General features: G+C 47.0%; 1 protein-coding gene across 2 annotated transcripts in view; it reads left to right on the forward strand.

The window, feature by feature from the left end:
* Positions 1-19,764, forward strand: part of LOC144767986 (guanylate-binding protein 3-like) — a 146,747-nt gene that overhangs the window by 56,243 nt on the left and 70,740 nt on the right. For both annotated transcript variants that reach the window (XM_078651364.1, XM_078651365.1), the window contains exons 3-6: positions 3,367-3,488; positions 9,983-10,095; positions 14,368-14,555; positions 19,544-19,759. In XM_078651364.1, coding sequence (XP_078507490.1) covers positions 3,367-3,488; positions 9,983-10,095; positions 14,368-14,555; positions 19,544-19,759 — 639 coding nt within the window. The remainder of the gene's footprint in view (positions 1-3,366; positions 3,489-9,982; positions 10,096-14,367; positions 14,556-19,543; positions 19,760-19,764) is intronic.

Consider the following 19,764-nt stretch of genomic DNA (forward strand, 5'->3'; position numbering starts at 1 on the left):
GGGGGTACCAGGGTACCAAGGACTGCTCACACAAGGCATGGAGGTGCCAGGGTACCAAGGACTGCTCACACAAGGCATGGGGATACCAGGGTACCGAGGACTGTTCACACAAGGCATGGGGATACCAGGGTACCAAGGACTGCACACACAAGGCATGGAGGTATCCGGGTACAAAGGACTGCACACACAAGGCATGGAGGTATCCGGGTACCAAGGACTGCTCACACAAGGCATGGAGGTATCCGGGTACAAAGGACTGCACACACAAGGCATGGAGGTACCAGGGTAACAAGGCCCACACACACAAGGCATGGGGATACCAGGGTACCAAGGACTGCTCACACATGGCATGGGGGTACCAGGGTACCAAGGACTGCTCACACAAGGCATGGGGGTACCAGGGTACCAAGGACTGCACACACAAGGCATGGGGGTACCAAGGACTGCTCACACAAGGCATGGGGATACCAGGGTACCAAGGACTGCACACACAAGGCATGGGGGTACCAAGGACTGCTCACACAAGGCATGGGGGTACCAGGGTACCAAGGACTGCACACACAAGGCATGGGGGTACCAAGGACTGCTCACACAAGGCATGGGGGTACCAGGGTACCAAGGACTGCACACACAAGGCATGGGGGTACCAAGGACTGCTCACACAAGGCATGGGGATACCAGGGTACCAAGGACTGCACACACAAGGCATGGGGGTACTAGGGTACCAAGGACTGCTCACACAAGGCATGGGGGTACCAGGGTACCGAGGCCTGCTCACACAAGGCATGGGGATACCAGGGTACCAAGGACTGCTCACACAAGGCATGGGGACACCAGGGTACCAAGGACCACACACACAAGGCATGGAGGTACCAGGGTACCAAGGACTGCTCACACAAGGCATGGGGACACCAGGGTACCAAGGACCACACACACAAGGCATGGAGGTACCAGGGTACCAAGGACTGCTCACACAAGGCATGGGGATACCAGGGTACCAAGGACTGCTCACACAAGGCATGGGGGTACCAGGGTACCAAGGACTGCACACACAAGGCATGGGGGTACCAAGGACTGCTCACACAAGGCATGGGGATACCAGGGTACCAAGGACTGCACACACAAGGCATGGGGGTACCAAGGACTGCTCACACAAGGCATGGGGGTACCAGGGTACCAAGGACTGCACACACAAGGCATGGGGGTACCAAGGACTGCTCACACAAGGCATGGGGATACCAGGGTACCAAGGACTGCACACACAAGGCATGGGGGTACTAGGGTACCAAGGACTGCTCACACAAGGCATGGGGGTACCAGGGTACCAAGGACTGCTCACACAAGGCATGGGGACACCAGGGTACCAAGGACCACACACACAAGGCATGGAGGTACCAGGGTACCAAGGACTGCTCACTCAAGGCATGGGGATGCCAGGGTACCAAGGACTGCACACACAAGGCATGGGGATACCAGGGTACCAAGGAGCGCTCACACAAGGCATGGGGATACCAGGGTACCAAGGAGCGCTCACACAAGGCATGGGGGTACCAGGGTACCAAGGACTGCTCACACAAGGCATGGGGACACCAGGGTACCAAGGACCACACACACAAGGCATGGAGGTACCAGGGTACCAAGGACTGCTCACTCAAGGCATGGGGATGCCAGGGTACCAAGGACCACACACACAAGGCATGGAGGTGCCAGGGTACCAAGGACTGCTCACACAAGGCATGGAGGTGCCAGGGTACCAAGGTCTGCTCACACAAGGCATGGGGGTACCAGGGTACCAAGGACTGCTCACACAAGGCATGGGGACACCAGGGTACCAAGGACCACACACATAAGGCATGGAGGTACCAGGGTACCAAGGACTGCTCACACAAGGCATGGGGGTACCAGGGTACCAAGGACTGCTCACACAAGGCATGGAGGTACCAGGGTACCAAGGACTGCTCACACAAGGCATGGGGACACCAGGGTACCAAGGACTGGGCACAAGGCATGGGGACACCAGGGTACCAAGGACTGGGCACAAGGCATGGGGATATCAGGGTACCAAGGACTGCTCACACAAGGCATGGGGGTACCAGGGTACCAAGGACTGCTCACACAAGGCATGGAGGTACCAGGGTAACAAGGACTGCTCACACAAGGCATGGGGGTACCAGGGTACCAAGGACTGTTCACACAAGGCATGGGGGTACCAGGGTACCAAGGACTGCTCACACAAGGCATGGGGATACCAGGGTACCAAGGACTGCTCACACAAGGCATGGGGGTACCAGGGTACCAAGGACTGCACACACAAGGCATGGGGGTACCAGGGTACCAAGGACTGCTCACACAAGGCATGGAGGTGTCAGGGTACCAAGGACTGCTCACACAAGGCATGGGGGTACCAGGGTACCAAGGAGCGCTCATACAAGGCATGGGGATACCAGGGTACCAAGGACTGCTCACACAAGGCATGGGGGTACCAGGGTACCAAGGAGCGCTCACACAAGGCATGGAGGTGTCAGGGTACCAAGGACTGCTCACACAAGGCATGGGGGTACCAGGGTACCAAGGACTGCTCACACAAGGCATGGGGATACCAGGGTACCAAGGACTGCACACACAAGGCATGGGGGTACCAGGGTACCAAGGACTGCTCACACAAGGCATGGAGGTATCCGGGTACAAAGGACTGCACACACAAGGCATGGGGATACCAGGGTACCAAGGACTGCTCACACAAGGCATGGAGGTATCCGGGTACAAAGGACTGCACACACAAGGCATGGAGGTGTCAGGGTACCAAGGACTGCTCACACAAGGCATGGGGGTACCAGGGTACCAAGGAGCGCTCATACAAGGCATGGGGGTACCAGGATACCAAGGACTGCTCACACAAGGCATGGGGGTACCAGGGTACCAAGGAGCGCTCATACAAGGCATGGGGGTACCAGGATACCAAGGACTGCTCACACAAGGCATGGAGGTACCAGGGTACCAAGGACTGCTCACACAAGGCATGGGGACACCAGGGTACCAAGGTCTGCAGGCTAGGACAGCACACTCAGCCTGTAAATATACCAGGCTAGTTCAGATGTTTCAATCAATGCATGAAATACCATGCTAGCTATCACTGCATGCACACGGCATAGGGGCCCGGGGTTGATCTGCAGTGCATGTAATGAGCTTACAGATTGCCTGTGGAGGGACCGAATGCGTTCCGGGGTGAGTAGGTGAGCAGGAGGAGTCTTGGCAACAAGGAGAATTATCATGAAACTCCTCCCAGTTGGCCCCTCCTGCCTCATGTGCCCTCCATCCTCAGTGAATGCATAACAGGTCGCATTTTCTTTTTTATTCTTCTTTCAGCATTTGGCCAGTGCCGGCCTTGGGGGACTAAGGCCCCTGGAATATGGATGAGATGCCTGCCGCACCCAATGGGAAGGGACACCAGCCTCGTCCTGTTGGATACTGATGGATTCAGAGATGAGGTACTGAACATCTGATTACTGTTCTGTAAGGGTATGGGGTGAACAGGCAGAGAAATGGAGAATACCCAAATAAGGGCGCATCATTGTGAGTTTGTAGGACCCATGTGTCCTGCCATTGTGTATGACAGCTTCCCCCACATAACTTGCTGGGTGTAGCAGTCAGTGCTTTTGAGGCCTCACTGACACATTGTGGGTGGCTCTGCAGACTTGTCTAATCATCCCACAGGCACATCATTGCAATCTTTAGGAAGGGTTCTCTTCCATTGAGAAGCTCACAGATATGTATTCAAGTGGTCAACTGGCGTGAAGCACGTAGCCGACTTGTTGAGCTGTGTTCTTTATGCTGCAGCAAAATGCACATATTCAAGGATAACTTACTGCTCTCAGCTCATAATTCCATCCCTACACAACCACAGAATCAGAAGATGAAGTAATGGATATTCCAGCCAACATGGATGGAACAGCGGGGTGGAGTGTTGTTGGGTCTTGAGTATGTGAAATGTTTTATACTATGTATGCTCTAAAATGGAGTGCCAACTATGGAAGGCTAGCTTCCAACTGTATGGGGCTGTTGTTTCAGTCCCTGCTTCCAGCCACCCACAGTTAGAAGCTGCTACTGCAAGCTTACCCGTAAAGATGGCGTCCTCATCTTTTCACTGGCAGCGAGTGACCGGCAGGGATTTTTGTGGGAGTCCTTGGGATTTTGGCTACAACATGTGAATATAAAACTTTTGAGGAAGAGATAAGAAGTGAAGTGGTGGAAAAAAGAAATGGGAAATTGCAGGAGGTTCTACTGACCATTCCGAATTTGATTTTGGATAAACCTGTATAATTCCCTTCTAAGGATTGAACATACTGCATCCTACATAGAAGATATGTCCTTTACTCAATATTTTCCACCTGTGTAGGAAAAGAATTGTAAGGATTAAGTTGCTCACTTTGAAGAGCATGCGGCGAATGCTGTGCCTCTCAAGGCTTTTGGCATCTGGGACTCCAGTATTGTGGTAACTCATGCCAGCCAGTGTGGTGTGGGGGCTGCATTGATACAGCACAAGAATGACAAAGACACAGTGTTGGCATTCACCAGTCAGTACTTGGTTTTAGAACATGATGTTTGGCCGGTTGATGTGGGATCTGAATTCAAGATCAGTGCTAACCACAAACCTTTGGTGGCTCTGTTTACCACCAAGGGGGCTGGAAGAGCCACCCTGAGAATTGCCAGTTGACACTTTTGACTGCAGGAGTTCCATCACAAAATTGAATATATTTCAAGAGCAATGAACATGATGGCAGGTTGCTTTGCTAGGATACTCTTAGGTCCCATTGATGCTGGAGAAATGGAGCCAGAATGTGATTATAAAGCCACAGTTAGGGCTATTTATTTATTTATAGTCTTGTATCGCGCGTGAATCAGCCCCGAAGGGGTATCTCCGCGCGTGGCTTCTGGTTGAGTTAAACAAAAAAAAACAAAAAGCTATGAATCGGAAAAGGTAGAGGGGAAGCTAAATTAATCCTGTATGAATAGGTACGTTTTCAGTTTCTTCCTGAAATTGAGAAGGTTGGGAGTTTGTCTTAGCTGGGGCGGGAGGGAATTCCACAGCACTGGGCCTTTAAGGGAGGGGGCACGGCCACCCTGTCTTGCTCTGTTTACTTTAGGTACATATAGCAACATAGTGTTGCTAGAGCGTAGAGTGCGTCCAGGAGAGTAGGGAAGGAAAATATCCTTCAGATATTTGGGACCCGACCCGTAGATACATTTGTGCATGATGCAGCAGAGTTTAAACTGAACCCGCTGTTGCACTGGGAGCCAGTGAAGGTGGGAGAGAAGGGGACGGGAAGGGGTACGGGGGGGAGCGTTCAGGGTAAGTCTTGCCGCGGTGTTCTGTACCACCTATGGCTCACATTACTAGAGGTGTAAATACTGAGACTGAGTGGCTGCAGGTGCTGGCTGAAGATGAAACCTTCAAGAAGGTTGTGCAACATGTGAATGGAGGATGTATGGATTCTAGATGTTCGTTTGCTAAATAGGACACCTATCATCACTTTTCACAGGAGTTGTCTATAGTCACTGGTTTCTTGAGAAGATTTGATGCCTTGGTGTATAGAATCACCCAGTATCGAAAGTGTATTTCTAGTCAAATATGAATGTATTCAATATAACAAGTATTTAGTTATCCACATCTCTTCTTGCACTTCTTAAGGTATTCACTATTAAAGTCTATGCAGTGGAAATAGAGTCCTGGCTCTAAGGTTACTCCGATCTTTAAAGGCTATATCACCAGCCTTCAAGGGGCCAAGTTCCCCATTTCAGTCTCAGATCTCTCTTCCAACAGTTCAACTAGAGCAGATGTTACTATTGGTCTCCCTTTCTCTCAAAGTGGGCAGGGGATTCCTTTATCTGAAACATGGAGGTTTATCGAATAAGTATTGGTATTGCTCCCGTTCTGTATCTTTTCTCTCAATCCCTACAATAACAGAGGTTTTCTGGGCAAGGATTGTTACTACTCCTATTCTGCATCCTCCCCCTACTCCTTCCCTGATGGCTTTGATAGAAATTGGCTTCTCCTTTCTTCTGATTCCCACACCCTTAGGCTTCAACTGCCATAAACCCATACCCCGCCCCCTTATCCTCGCAGTGGAGTCATTACGTTTTCTGGCCCCTCGATTCCTCCGCACTGCATGCTTTCCTGGGTTTGTGCCCCCAGTGCTTTACTCCTCTTTACTTTGTTCAAAATACTGTCTTCCTTTCTACAGATTTCAAGCTGCCCTGTTTGCCACTATACCCTTTGCCTTTTCTCTAGGTGCTTGCTCCCAGCTTGCACACCACCCTCCACTAGATTGTACCTTTTTAGGTCGAGCCTGAGCCAGCGCGCAAGCGCTGCTCTGTGAAGATCTGTGGTAGTTCAATACGGGAGAGAAACCCCGCCCACTCCATTGCCCATATTTTTCATTGGCTTGTATCTTTGTCCTTTGTAAATGCTGCTGTTTGATTCCTTAATAGGCGTCTTAGTCCCTCCTAAGTACGCCCTTGTCGTCATTTGTTACCTCCCATGGCTACTGGCCCCTCTACTTGGTTGTTACACTGTATCTGTATTTTATATTTAGTTTCCTGTTCCAGATTGTCCCGTTGTCTGGGTTCCTTTTGTTCCCATGCCCCTCCTGCTGTCTGTTGTCTTGCAGCTCGTGGCGGTTATGGATGCACGCTTGGTGGGGAAGAGGAGTTCCTGTGGTGGCGACCGGGCGATGGGGCGGCCTGGGAGGTGCCTCTGGAGGTCTGCGAGGGCCAACTGTTCTCTGTGTCTGAGGTGCCAAGATCTAGTTTTTCTCCTCTCCACAAACCTCTGTTAAAGTGGGTGACAGGAGCATATGAAAAATGCAGGTGTGCAGCGGAGGGGAAGGCAGTGAAGTTGCACAAGAGTTTGGATCGGGAGGGCGCCGGGGGTTTGCTGCTGTCAGAGCCAGGACCCGGGGGCTGGGTGCATGGTTGTGACCGGGACCAGGAGCTGCAGCCCGGGGCTCTGCCACCTGCTGCTGCTCTGTGTCCGGCACATAGGGACTGGAGCTGGGCTGCTGCTACCATCCACAACTACCGGTAAGTGCAGGACACCCTGACCTCCACAGGACCCCGGTAGCCCCAGTCTGCGTGCAAAGAGTGCGAACCTCGCTAGTGCAGTGTGCTGCCTCCTACCGCCAGCCCCTGTGTGGTGCCCCCAGTATTGACACAGGCAGACTTACACATCCAAATCTAGCAGCCATAGTGTGAATTTTTGTGGATAACATTTTGTATAGGTTCTGCTGCCCTTGTGTACTTTGTAAAATTTGTGTACGAATGTAGACCTTTCTTTGCTCGCTCTTGTATCAACATTTTCTGACATTTCTAGATAGCTAGAAGATAATACAAGAGACTGGGTTGCTTAAATTGCCTGCGGCATAATTTACCTTTCTCTGGAGAAACATTAACTGAACTCTGCCGCATAATTTGGTTCTCTGTTGCCGCACAACTCCAGTGGCTTCGTGTATGTGTGACTTAGCCCACAGCAGAACGTGCTGCTGCTTGGACTAATATTATCGAGGCCGTGACAACCAGGCTCCAAGTTTAATTTGGATAGTACGCAAAAAGTGTGGCTTTCAAGTGTGGGGAAAAAGAAAATGGAAATCAAGAGCCCCTTGTTTCTGAATTAAAGACACCTGGAAGAATCACATGGGTGACATGAAGAGTTTTTTGGAGAAGCCATTGTTTGTTTTGAAATGGCTTCCTCAAAGTTCACGTGTCAGGCAGCCCCATTCTGCAAACAGGCTCAAGGTGGAAGCTGCTTTGGGCCCATTTGGGAGTGGGACACTTTTTTTGTTTAGAAAGTTGTACAGACACTGGCTTTTCACTAACAAGACCACTCAATTGTGCTGGATTTCAAACATATGTCCCTTTTGATAGTTCCTTCCAGTTCATTTTGGGAAGGAGTGGCCTGCAGCTTATTTCAATGTGCCTCTTGAAGTTTGCGAGCTGTTCTCTCATTCTAGTATTTTCACCGGGCCCAGCTTCCGTTGTCCAAGATCAGTTTTGGTCTTTCTCATTCGCGCTCTATGTTGGCACCGCACTTCTGTGCCTCACCAAGGGCAAAAGGTGCTACCTAGATGCTAATACAATACACTGCACATCTTTGCAATTTTGCACTTAGCAATTACCAGACCCATTGTTACCCAGCTTCATTCTTTGGCACTGAGGTTGGTTGCTTCTCACATGTTTAGGATGCACCATTTCGGGGAAGGAGCCATCTTTACTCCTGTAACCCTGCTCAGGCTACGTACAACGGCTGCCCAGTACCACTGTATGGGTGGGCATTCTCATATTGTGTTATAGTATGTAACCTTTTGGCCACATCTCTGTCTACAATTAGGGTCAGTCCCTCTACCCCTTCTAGGGAGATCAACACATTTGGAGACTGAAAGTAAAAGATACTTTTTACATCCCCAGCAGCGGAGAAGCAAGGAGATCATAGAAACAGAAGAGACGTGTCTCCTTATCGATGTTCTAGCAGGGAGACAAATAGGCATGTAGGCGACACATGGCTCCTTTCTGAAAAAAAGTGCGATATACTTATGGAGGAATCGCAAATGGCGAGATTAGATCAGAAGTGGTGTAGCACTTGGAGAATCGAATGAGACAGATGGAAGCTGAGGTTCATCCCAAACCAAGACCAAGGAGCAGTGCACCGTGGAGACTCTAGGCAATTATCTAGCAGGTGGCATGTGTCAGAGCTTTGGGCTTTTTGCCAGAGCTTGAAGGTAAATTACTGACAGATGGTTCTGATCATAAGACAGTTTGTCCTCCTTCCCAGCTTCCATCAGGAAGCTACATCTCAAGGATAGCAAGGCAGGTGGTCTAGTCATTGTGGCACTTGGAGACCCAAATGTAAAAGATGGGATGCTGGGACAGTCGTCAATCCTGAATTAGGATTTACAGCTTGGAGGTGGACCAATCTTTTTTTCCCCTTAGTTCACAAATGCAGATCAGGTGAAAGGTGAGAAAGTTACTGTTGGCCATTCCATGTGGTATCAGGCCCTGTTAAATTGAAAGGATTGGTAAGAAACGCTGCCCCGTTGTCTTAGAGAACATTAACGGTGGTTCAACATAGGTCACTACAGTGTATGACGTCGTACGTTTAGGGGTAGGAAGGTCTGGCCTTATTGTCACACTGATGGGTTGTCGTGTGTTCTGTCCCATTGCCACAGGTTCTTACGGTGGTTAATCTGTAGGTTCTGCCCTTACAGGTACATTGGCTTAGCTGTAAGTTCGGCCGCGTGCACCAACGGTGGGTGGCTAGTGTGTATGTTCTGCCTCTAAAGAGATGCTGTTGAGGTGTTAGCCTGTACGTTTATCACCTTTTGGCTCTTCTTATAAGTAGGCTGTAAGTTTCTGTCCCTCCGTAAACCTCATTTTGGCCGGGGATCAGAATTCCAATTTGTGATAAACACTTTACTCTTAACACATTCTTTCACCTGGTGAATCTGGGCAGCTAAAAGCTGCCAAAATGTACTGGCTGAAACAAGAAGCATGCAGTAAATGGAAATACATATTGAAATTGGTGCATAAAGTGACGAATTCTGGATGTACTTCTTTATTTTCATTCAGAAACTTTGAATTAAAGGTGTTTACAGAACCCAGAAAAACAGATGCCCTGCGTATTCATGCTTATTTAGTGTGGAGAAGGCCTCCCACCCTATCCTGGTCCACTTGTAATTGTGAAAATTACGTATTAGTTTGTGGTTTCTTTTCCTATGCTTACATTTGTGAGTCACTACTTTATAGTTCATCTGCTATAGACTCCTTCTTGGGTGGCAAGTCCATACGTCTGCCTCTGTGCTCCCCACCCCTCCATTCCCTGTCTATGTATTTCCTGTATAGAGAGGTAGCTGGCTGGGTAGTCCATAGGTTCTGTAAGAACTGTCCTTGTAGTTGCATTATTCTATTCTTATACTTCCTTTGTGTATTTCAGGATGACCCAAAGGTGTTTGCCTGGCTGTTTATGCTGGATATTCTGACCTCCTCTGTTTTCGTCTACAATACCCGAACCATTGGAGGCCTCCAAGAGGAACTGATGCAGCTCAAGTATCCTTTGTTTGTGGAGCGTTGCATTGCTCTGGTTCAAGCCTGTACGCTTTTGAGAGCAGAGCACCCTTGGGTCTCACCGTCAATGCAGGTCTCCGTGTCAACGCACAGTCATGTCTGCATGTTTAATACTCACTACTTCTCTAAACGGGGTGAGTCAGGTAAGCAAAGCGTTCCAAACTCACGACTCAGGTGGGTTTTATACCAGAGGAACATTCCATGTATAGCGCCTAACCCTGTAGGATGCACCCGTATCAGTAGAGCACCCTACATGCAGGACCCACTTCATAAGAGCAGTTGAGTATAAGGCAAGTGAATGAATGGAAAGGTTCATGTAACAGTTCTACCAGGTAAACTGCCTGAAGGTATTTCCAGCTTGAAAGAGTGGATGTGCTGAAAATTCAGAAAAAGGTTAGTCCCTGTGTTTTTTTTAAAAGAGGGTGCTTGGTCTCGCTATGGAGGGACACATGGAGAGCTGGGCATGTCCAGGGGCCCGCGACCAAGTCTGGTGGCTCAGTGGGCTAGTGCATCCACTGTATAGACATGTGTTTTTTCTTACTGTCAGAGATTCAAATTCCAGCGTGCCCACTCAGCCTTTTATGCTTTTGAGCTCAATAAAATAGGTACCATTGAGTTGGGTAGCAATCAACATCTGTTATTGGCACAGAAATGCCCTTCTGGATGACCATGCGTTCTGTAAATGAATGCCTTTCTTGCAGTGTCATATATATTCAACGTATGTGGAGAAGGTTTGGTTGGATGTCGAGGTACTGTAGAAGAATGTTCTATTGATTGGTATTCCCTTGGATGCATTTGTCAGTGAGGCGGAGAGCTGGAGAGCTTTAACGTTTATCTTTCCCGAAAACAGCGGCGCACTAATATGACCATACACTGTGGGAATGGAGTCCTGCACTCTACTGTTTCCAATCAGTTTGTAGTGTTTTGTCCCTCGCCGATGTGGAGATTTGTTCTCTGGTATGCTGAAGTGGAGCAAGTTGGAGTCATTAAAGCATGAGTTGATGGTTGTTCTGGCTTTGACAGGAAGATGCCTTTGGGAAACGAAGAAGAATAAGAGAGACGATGGAGGGTCTTATGTTAGGGCCCAGAGCACATATGACCTGAAGGCCCTACACTGGCTTCCGGTACGTAAGAGCATCCAATTCAAAATGCTGGTCCTAGCTTTCCGTGCCTTTCATGGCACAGGGGCAGTGTATTTTAGGAGAAGGATCCAACCTTACGTGCTACAACGGGCTCTGAGGTCCTCTGGCCAGTCACTAATGCACGTACCCAAGTTTGCCCACTCCCGTATAGGTGGTTGTTTGTTTCAAGTGCTGGCCGCCTGATCATGGAACGGACTGCCTCCTCATCTTAGGCAAGTTCAGGATCTGTTGACTTTTAGAAGGCAGCTTAAAACCTGGCTTTTCCAGCTGTAATTATTCAGGCGGCCGTGGCCTGTTTGTAAGCTTTGTTTCTGTCTTCCGGCGGGCCCACTGTCAGCGCCGGGACACTCTGTGGAGTAGCTGTGCTCTTTACAAGTACCTATTTTCATTTAATTTTATTCATTTCATTTAATCTGATGGGATGGACTGACCTGGGGTTGTAGCTGTGGCTCTGAAAGTCATGTATTTATTAAGTGCACGTGTCTGTCTTACTAGGAATGCAAGAGTTTAGCTGGTGGAAATTTGTTCGCCGTTTAGCACTGAAGAACATCAGGTCTGATTAGGACCTTATTTTCTTGTTGCTAAGTACCAAGTATGATAGAGCAGCCAGACGCAGGATTCTAGGGTCTAGTAGTGTTTTCAGTGTTTGATGATACAAATGTAGAACTTACTTTCAAGGGAGTAAAGCAGCTCCAGTTTGCCGTTGCCTACATTGGGTAGATGCTGAAAACCACAAGTGGTAATGTACGTTATCGATATTCCAGTCAAGGCTGTTGGGATTTGAGCAGGAGGTAAACCAAGGATGGGCGACTGACCTCAGCTGCAGGGTCACATTGGCAGACGAAGGGACTGAGAAGTCCAGCGCTTTTGCTGCTTTGGGATGGGGGCCACACAGGATCTTAAGAGTCGTCCAGAAATAGCTGGTAAGCCATGGCACCATCAGCTGCTGCAAGGAGGTTATTCCATATTTTAGGCTCTCTGTTTTGGTTCGCTGAAAGAGATGAAAACCTGGATCAAACACTGTAGTGGAGAAGTGTGGCTCAATGGTTAGAGCGGCAGACCCTGATGCAGAGGTCTGGTCCGGGACCAGGGTTCAATACCCGCCTCGGCGGGTCTTGGGCTCAATTTCCTCGGACCTGATAATTCTCTCCTCGATGCCTATTCTAATCATGGTCCCACTCTGCAACTCTGGGCAATAGCTTGCTTAATCTCCACAACGGCCCCAGCAGCGCTTGGATGCCTGGCTTCACCTTGGGGGTGCACAGGAGTTGACATTTCACAGGGATAAGTCCAGGAAGGGTTCCTAATCCGTATACGGACAGCGCCGGGACACCTCGGGTGAGGTAGCTGTGCGCTTTACAAATACCCTCATTTCTTTACCAATGCTCTCATAGTCTTAAAGAAGGGAGTTAATGGTTTGCCTTCTGACCCTGGATCTTATGGGGATATTTGCAATGGTTTGGAGTTAGAGTGATGGCCATGGCCCTTGTGATCTTAAATATTCTCTGAAGGTCTGGGTGATGAAGTGTTTTTCAACTGATTCCAAGCAGTCTACACATTCTTTAATTATTTTGACGGATATGAGCAGGAACCGAGTATGCATCAAAGCACGCGCTCCTTGTGATTTCAACATCATTGTGAGTATGAAGGCTGGGATAGTTAGCGCGTCTGATTAGTCCGATTTAGTTTGGCTTTGATGTTTTGTTGACTGGTTTCACTTGCGTTTGCAACTTTTGCTTAAGAAAATATTTGTTTTTGATTAATTTGGAATTGATCTGGCCATGCTATGTGCTTAAAATAGCAGATTAGTTGTATTAGCTTGATGGGAGAAACTTGTAGGCTGTGCTTCTAACCAATGTAGTCTTTCATTGCTATGAAGATTATTTGGGACTGTTAGGTAGAACATATTTTGTATGTTTGTTTTCTTCTAAAGTTTGAGGTTTGCACTATTCCAAGAATTTTATTGGATGTCGAGGGTCTGACTTACATTGTCCAGAAGGGTGGTACATGGCTGTGCAGTATTTTCATGAAGACTATACTTGATGGTGTTGAAGAGAGCCTGAGTCCAAGGTTGCACTTTTTAGTCTTCAATATTGTCTGTAGATTCTCTTGGTAGATCAAGTCAATGGTGTCTCCAGAGTTGTGTGTGAGATCTTTTACTTATTTTGGCACATAAGAGCAGGAGCGATCTGTTATCAGTATTGTACATAGAGATATAATATACAATAATTGTGTCTGGAATTGAGTTTTTGCCTGGTATTATGTGTCGGATGCGTATATGTATGGGTTTCTGTTAATTTTGTTGGAGTTGTTGATTGAGTGATTGAATGGCCATGAGCATGTATTTTAAGGAGGTGCATGTGGGTTTACTTTGGAAGGTCTCTTTTTGTGCTGGATTTATGCTTTGGTCCAGTGGAGTGTTTCTGGCAGGAGAAGAGCTACAACCTGGTGTCCATTTTTTTCTGATAACTCAACTCTACGAACTATTTTTAGATCCATAAAACATTGTACAAGTAGAACATAAATCACAAGAATGTTACAATTGCTAAACTAACATGAATACATAGTTATTATACAACCTATCTCTGAAGTGGGAAATTCTTGGGATGCACTCCTCTATTCACCCCCTCCTACTTCCTTTTCCTATATTCTCTCTCCTTCTCTATCTACCCCTCTCTATCTACTTATTCAACAGTCCTCTTCTCCATTACTTGATCTCTGAATTACCTTTTCCCTTTACTCTCGTTAGATTCAAATGCCCTATCCTATGTTAACAAATTGCCCTTTGTTGATCTGTTTCTTGATGTGTAACTTATCCTGTTAAGCGCTCTGATACTCTTGGGTCCAGTAGCGCTATATAAAACCTTTAAAATAAATAAATAAATAAAGGTGATCCCTTACGTGTGTCTTAGTGTTTATTACTTTTAACTGGAAAGCCTCTTCACTATTTGGTAGTGTGTCGCAACAGAGATTTGTTTTTAAATTCACCCATTTCATGCACAATCAGATGTGTTGTGGTTGGAAGAAGGTGTAGGCCCAGTCTGCACACAAGGTGATGTCTGAGGGGCCAGCTATCCTTCACTGTTAAGTTTCCTTCACCAAATCCCTCCAGGTACATGGATAGGGCACACAAAATGGTGTGTGTGGATGCCTCGTTTCCTGAGGACACCAGCCTGCTGCTTCAGGGCATCTTACCCGAGTTTGTCTGCTGCATGCGGGACGTCCCTGCTGACCCACAGATGGAAGAGGAAATGCTGGCTGCAAATCATTCCCTGGATTTCGCCTTAGGCCACGATGAAGGTAAACCAACATTGAGAAAGTAATAACCTGTGATTGAAATCGCTAGAGAAAGGTCTCACAAACGAAAGTCCAGCGGGGCAGAGGAGTAACAGTAGATGTATTGGACTGCAAAAAGAGTCAGAATAATTCCTACAGAGCAACACATGGTAGGGTGCAGCATGATGGCCTCCACATTGATGTCAGCCACCACAAGAATGTGATTCCACATTCTGGCCACTAGACACTACCTTACCCTCTAGATAGATTGACCTACAACATTACAACACACTTACCCACCACACACCATCTCTCTCAAAAACAGAAGAGGAACCATAGATTAGCCAGAAACCATCGTGAAAGCACACAAAGAACCTGTTTTAGAAGGGGAGTCCTACTCAAGAGCAAAACCATTAATAGAAGACCAACTCTCCGCTAACTCCGAAGAGTCCTAGTACTGGAACTCCATCTAATGACGGAGAAGAAGCGAGCAACCTTTCATTTGAAAGGTCAACCATACAACCAATAGTGTCATCCTTTTCTTGGTCATGTCCTCTGGTATATCCACATCAACAAAAATGTTCCCCTCTTGGTTTGGATAAAAAAACACACACACAGATGCACCCCCCCCCATGCCACTCCCCTGAATCTCGCAACCCTGCTCAAACGCCACATCTCCCTGGCAGCAACTGTAAGAGCCCCTCTCAAAGCCTCAGCCATCAGAATGGATTCAGACCTCCTTGCACACGATTCCCCTCGCTTACCGGGAAACTTAACTAAGAACCGGTCCCCTAGACTAGGAGTGTTGATGGATATTCTGCCATTCGTCTTGGACAGACACTCGCCCATCTTTACTTTGTTTATCAACTCTATTTCTAATGCCCTGGTGCATCAGTTCCTTGGAGATACCCTGACCCTCATGCTTCCCAATCTTCCTTTTCAACCACCAGTCACAAACATTGTTCCTGATTTCATAAGTTCAGCAGGGTAAACTAGACCCATACTTAGGAGAGGTCCTGTAAGAAAGTAAGGTTGCCTCCCTGCAAAGCGTTACTTCAACATTCAGCACGAACTGTAGTGATTCTTTAATAAGACGGTTGAAGTGTTCTGTCTGTTTGCTTCTGGGTGGTACGCCACAGTTCTCTTACGCTGAATTTGGCCCCTATTCAAACAAGCATTTGCAATGTAATCGGTCTCGCATTTGTGAAAGTTAGAGCTCTTAGCATTGAAAATGACCATGTTTTTTTCTTTTGTTTTTTTTATTGGCAATGGAGTGATCATATTTGCATAGCGTTATTGCCATTTGAATGACCTTGCGGCACTGGAGAACCAGAAAATAAGAAATGGGTTATGAGGGAGGGAAAACAAGAGTAAAATGCTAGTTAAAAAAAAAAAAAAGTAACAATATCCTGGAAGAAGCAAACACTGATAGGGAATCCAAGATTAAGTAAAGCATGTGAAATGTAAGTAGGAACAACATGGTTACCTTAACGCTTTTACACTTATTATTCAGAAATCAATGAGTGTTTTTGCTGAAAAGTTAAGGACATGATTACAGGGCTCAGAAGGGACCTGTTTGAATGTCCCAAGCCTATATCTACAAAACGTAAGCAGTATGGTTTAAAAAGACCACATCCTTGACCACAGAGCCACAGTACACATTTTTAAACGAAAATAAGGAAAAGAGCTGGTAAGGATCATATTAAACGTTTTGGGACATGTCCTCACCCAGGTGAAACAATGCTGTTCAAAGAAAGACAAGAAAACTAAAGTAACGCTTTATTGGCAAACTTTAAAAAGTGGCGCTAATGTGAGTGGGTGTGAATAAAACCAATCAGGCCTCTTGGCGACCCCTCTGTCTTGCTTTATTTCGTTTTTTATTTATTGTTCGGATTTTGTATTTTTTTCCACTCCGTCCCGAGGCTGCACTTTGGAATAGAAAAATGTCAGAAAAAGACGACATTTGCAGCAAAAATTTTTCCCCTGTGAAATGGATCCAAAAAAAGAAAGAAAGGAAAGGAGAGAAAAGAGAGCTAAAGAGCCTTTTGTTGAAGTCATGGTTTTCAGCAAGTGAGGAGGAGCGAGACAGAGGCAGAAAGAGCAAGAGACTATGAGGAAGTGGAAGAAACATGGCACACAACACAAACTAAATGAGTAATATGCTGGCTGAAAAAACCCTGCAACATTTACTCTTCTAATGTTCATGAAGCAGGGAAAGGGTGCTGTACCACAAGCTGCCACTTGGCGTTCCTTGGGACATCTTTTGGCCACACAAGGTACTGCACTATGCAATCTTGAATTCAACACATCCCCAATGACTTTGGTCACTGTGCTGAAAAATGAAGCACAGCACCCTCTTGGAGAAATGTTTTACGCTGTGCATTTAAAGCACAGATTTATTCATGACTAGGAGCGCTTCCCAGTGGCAACGTGTAAGGAACGGAAAATGCCTATAAAAAACATACACACAATAGAACGGAAGTGCATTGGTATTGTGGCTCCAATACCAGCTCCCGAGCGTGTGAACAGCAGTGCTTCCATGCCACTGCGAGAAGCAGGGGAAGAAACAATAAACGAGGGACTATGCACCAATAAGCTGTATGAATCATGTAAGGATGGACGACCAGGAGGAAGCATGAACGTGTTGGATGGCTAAACAGAATGATCAATCAGTGACCTAAAGGAGGGCAATGACCAGCAATGCACCAATCAAAAGGCAGGATTTGTGATTGGCACAACAAAGAACCAATGGTAATCGATGGGTGTGCTTCAAGCCCATATTCTGGATACAATATGTCGAGCAGCACAAGCGCTGCCCAGGGTCAACCTAAAAACTGTAAAACAGCGCTAGTGAATTGAGGGGGTATTATCTGTAATTAAACATTCCAGCAGTTCCTCTGTAAAATAGGTACCTACCAGGAAGTGTGTCCTTATGTCCAATGTCAAATTCTCAATAATCTTCCTCTCCGGCCTCTTGAAGTAATCAGTCATTACCATAATACAGATGCCAGTCCTTGCTGGAACACCGAAGGGACCCACTGTGTGCAACTTCAGCTTATACGGTTTCGGGCATTGCTCATCAAGCCCTCACAAAAGCTACTAGATCATCCAAGGTGTCCAAGCACATCTTACGTCATCCGTGTAAGCTCTATTACACAAGCCCTGGCATATTTGTTAATGGGATGCACATAATACATTCTCCCACCCATCTATCAACCCCCTCATCATTTCTTGGTCACTTACAGGTACTCCCATAAGTTCCTTTTGGTAGCTGACATTCCTGGACGACCTTCATGACTCGTCTAAACGATCTCATTCTTCAAAACCAAAGACAGAACAACCATTTCAGTCCTCACAAGCATGCCATTAACCCATGTAAGCTCACCTTGGACCTTTTCTAGGGTGGGTAGAGTTCGCAGAGTTTCACTCCGTGGAATTCTGCGGAGTTACCGAACAACTTCACTGAATTCCGCAGAGTTCTGCAAGCGAGCGGAGTAATTATCTTCTTTATCTTATTCCCACTTTGGGATGCCTACAGTGAGTTTAGCCATGGCCCCTGGGATGTGGCTCTATATAGAGAGCAAAGCCAACAGCCCCAGGTGCTACGCTCCTTACCTAGCTCCCCAAAAAAACATACTGTGCGCCAGTCTTCCCAGTTTTGCCAGTTGTAAGTGTTCGAAGTGAACCCAGGGAAGCCGTCATCTGGTGTACTCAACCTCCACCTTCGCCACGCCTGTGCGGACCGCTGTTATCCATAATGCAGCACGGTACCCAGAAACACAAACACCGATACGCACACAGAGCTCTAATAAATGACTAGAATGCTATTTTAGCTCTTAAATTTACCAGCATTGAAGTCATGACACTAGAAAAAACACACCTTAGAAATAGTGTACAATGATGACGATGGTGATTGTTCCAAGTGTCTGTGTCTGTCGCTGCCCGCAGCGTGTTATTGTTTGTGGCTCTGTGAAGCAGGGGGTACAAGTTGTGAGTCTGTGCACAGCAGTTCCAAATAAGCTCTGTATTGCTCTGGCCCACTCGTCGACAGCGACAGAAGGATCCCACAAACGAAGGTCCAGCTAAGCAGAGGAATAATAATAGATTTATTGGATTGACAACATAGCCAGTTGCAGATTCTCTGAAGTCCAACCACCCCATGAATCTGGTTCCACATTCCATACACCTGGATCCCACAGAACTGTACGGACCAGATTGCCCTATAAGATAACATCACACTGGCTCACCACAAGTGACAGAATCTTTTTCCATAACTTAGTTGTTTCCATAGGTAAAGAAACCAATTGGTGGAGGTGGTGGCTGAGAAATCCAACAAGGGTGCTTTATCATTACTATTGACCCTTGAGGCAAACATCCCATCCGAAGGCTCACAGAACTTTCGGACAGTGACCAACACTCCAGTGCTGACCGTCTGTGACTCCAGTCTATTACTAATACCAGTGGCTCCCTTTATTGTAGACCCCTTATCGTCTTATTTTTCATTTGGCCTGTCCTCCCCGCTTGAAGAATTCCTACTCACACTGATCCCATCACCACCACAATGGGGCACTAGCTTACAATTTGCATCACTCTGTTTATTTACTTTTGACATCTTTCAATACATTAATTCACAAAATCATCCCAATTGTAAACTCACTTGTGAGGTTGGTCGCTGCATTGGCCCTTGGGTCTATTTTGGCCTTCTTTGCGGCCCCTGCTCAGTGGCTTAGCGCACTCTGAAAACTCTTTTTGGTGTTCTTGCACCACCACGGTAGGTTCTCCCCTGGTCTGATTATGCTCTTTTTTTGTACACATGCATGAAAATTGTGCTCTATAAATAAGAAAAGTACTTAGGAAGGATTAGTGCTCTAACTTTGCAGTAGGACCAATCAATGACTCAAGAACATTTGTAAACTTGAGTTTAATTTTTAATAGTAATAATGGTGTAGCAGTGTTTGCAAATAGATTCCCTCTGTCGTTAGTTACAGTAGGTTTTTCAATTCGTTTTACAGATACCGATGTTCCTCTTCAAGGCTACAGACTCTTCCCCAAGCGCAAACTCTTCCACTTCTCCCATCCCTGCTCTTCTCTGGGCGATCAGGACTTGGATATGCTTCCACAGGATCTGTTGGATCCCTACTTCCAAGGGCAGGTGTCAAGGTTTTGGGACTATGTTCTCAGCCGTATGACGAAGACTACACTGGGGAACCGCACAGTCAATGGAAAAAGTAAG

Source organism: Lissotriton helveticus, chromosome 7 (assembly GCF_964261635.1).
Source record: "Lissotriton helveticus chromosome 7, aLisHel1.1, whole genome shotgun sequence".
Classification (NCBI taxonomy): domain Eukaryota; kingdom Metazoa; phylum Chordata; class Amphibia; order Caudata; family Salamandridae; genus Lissotriton; species Lissotriton helveticus.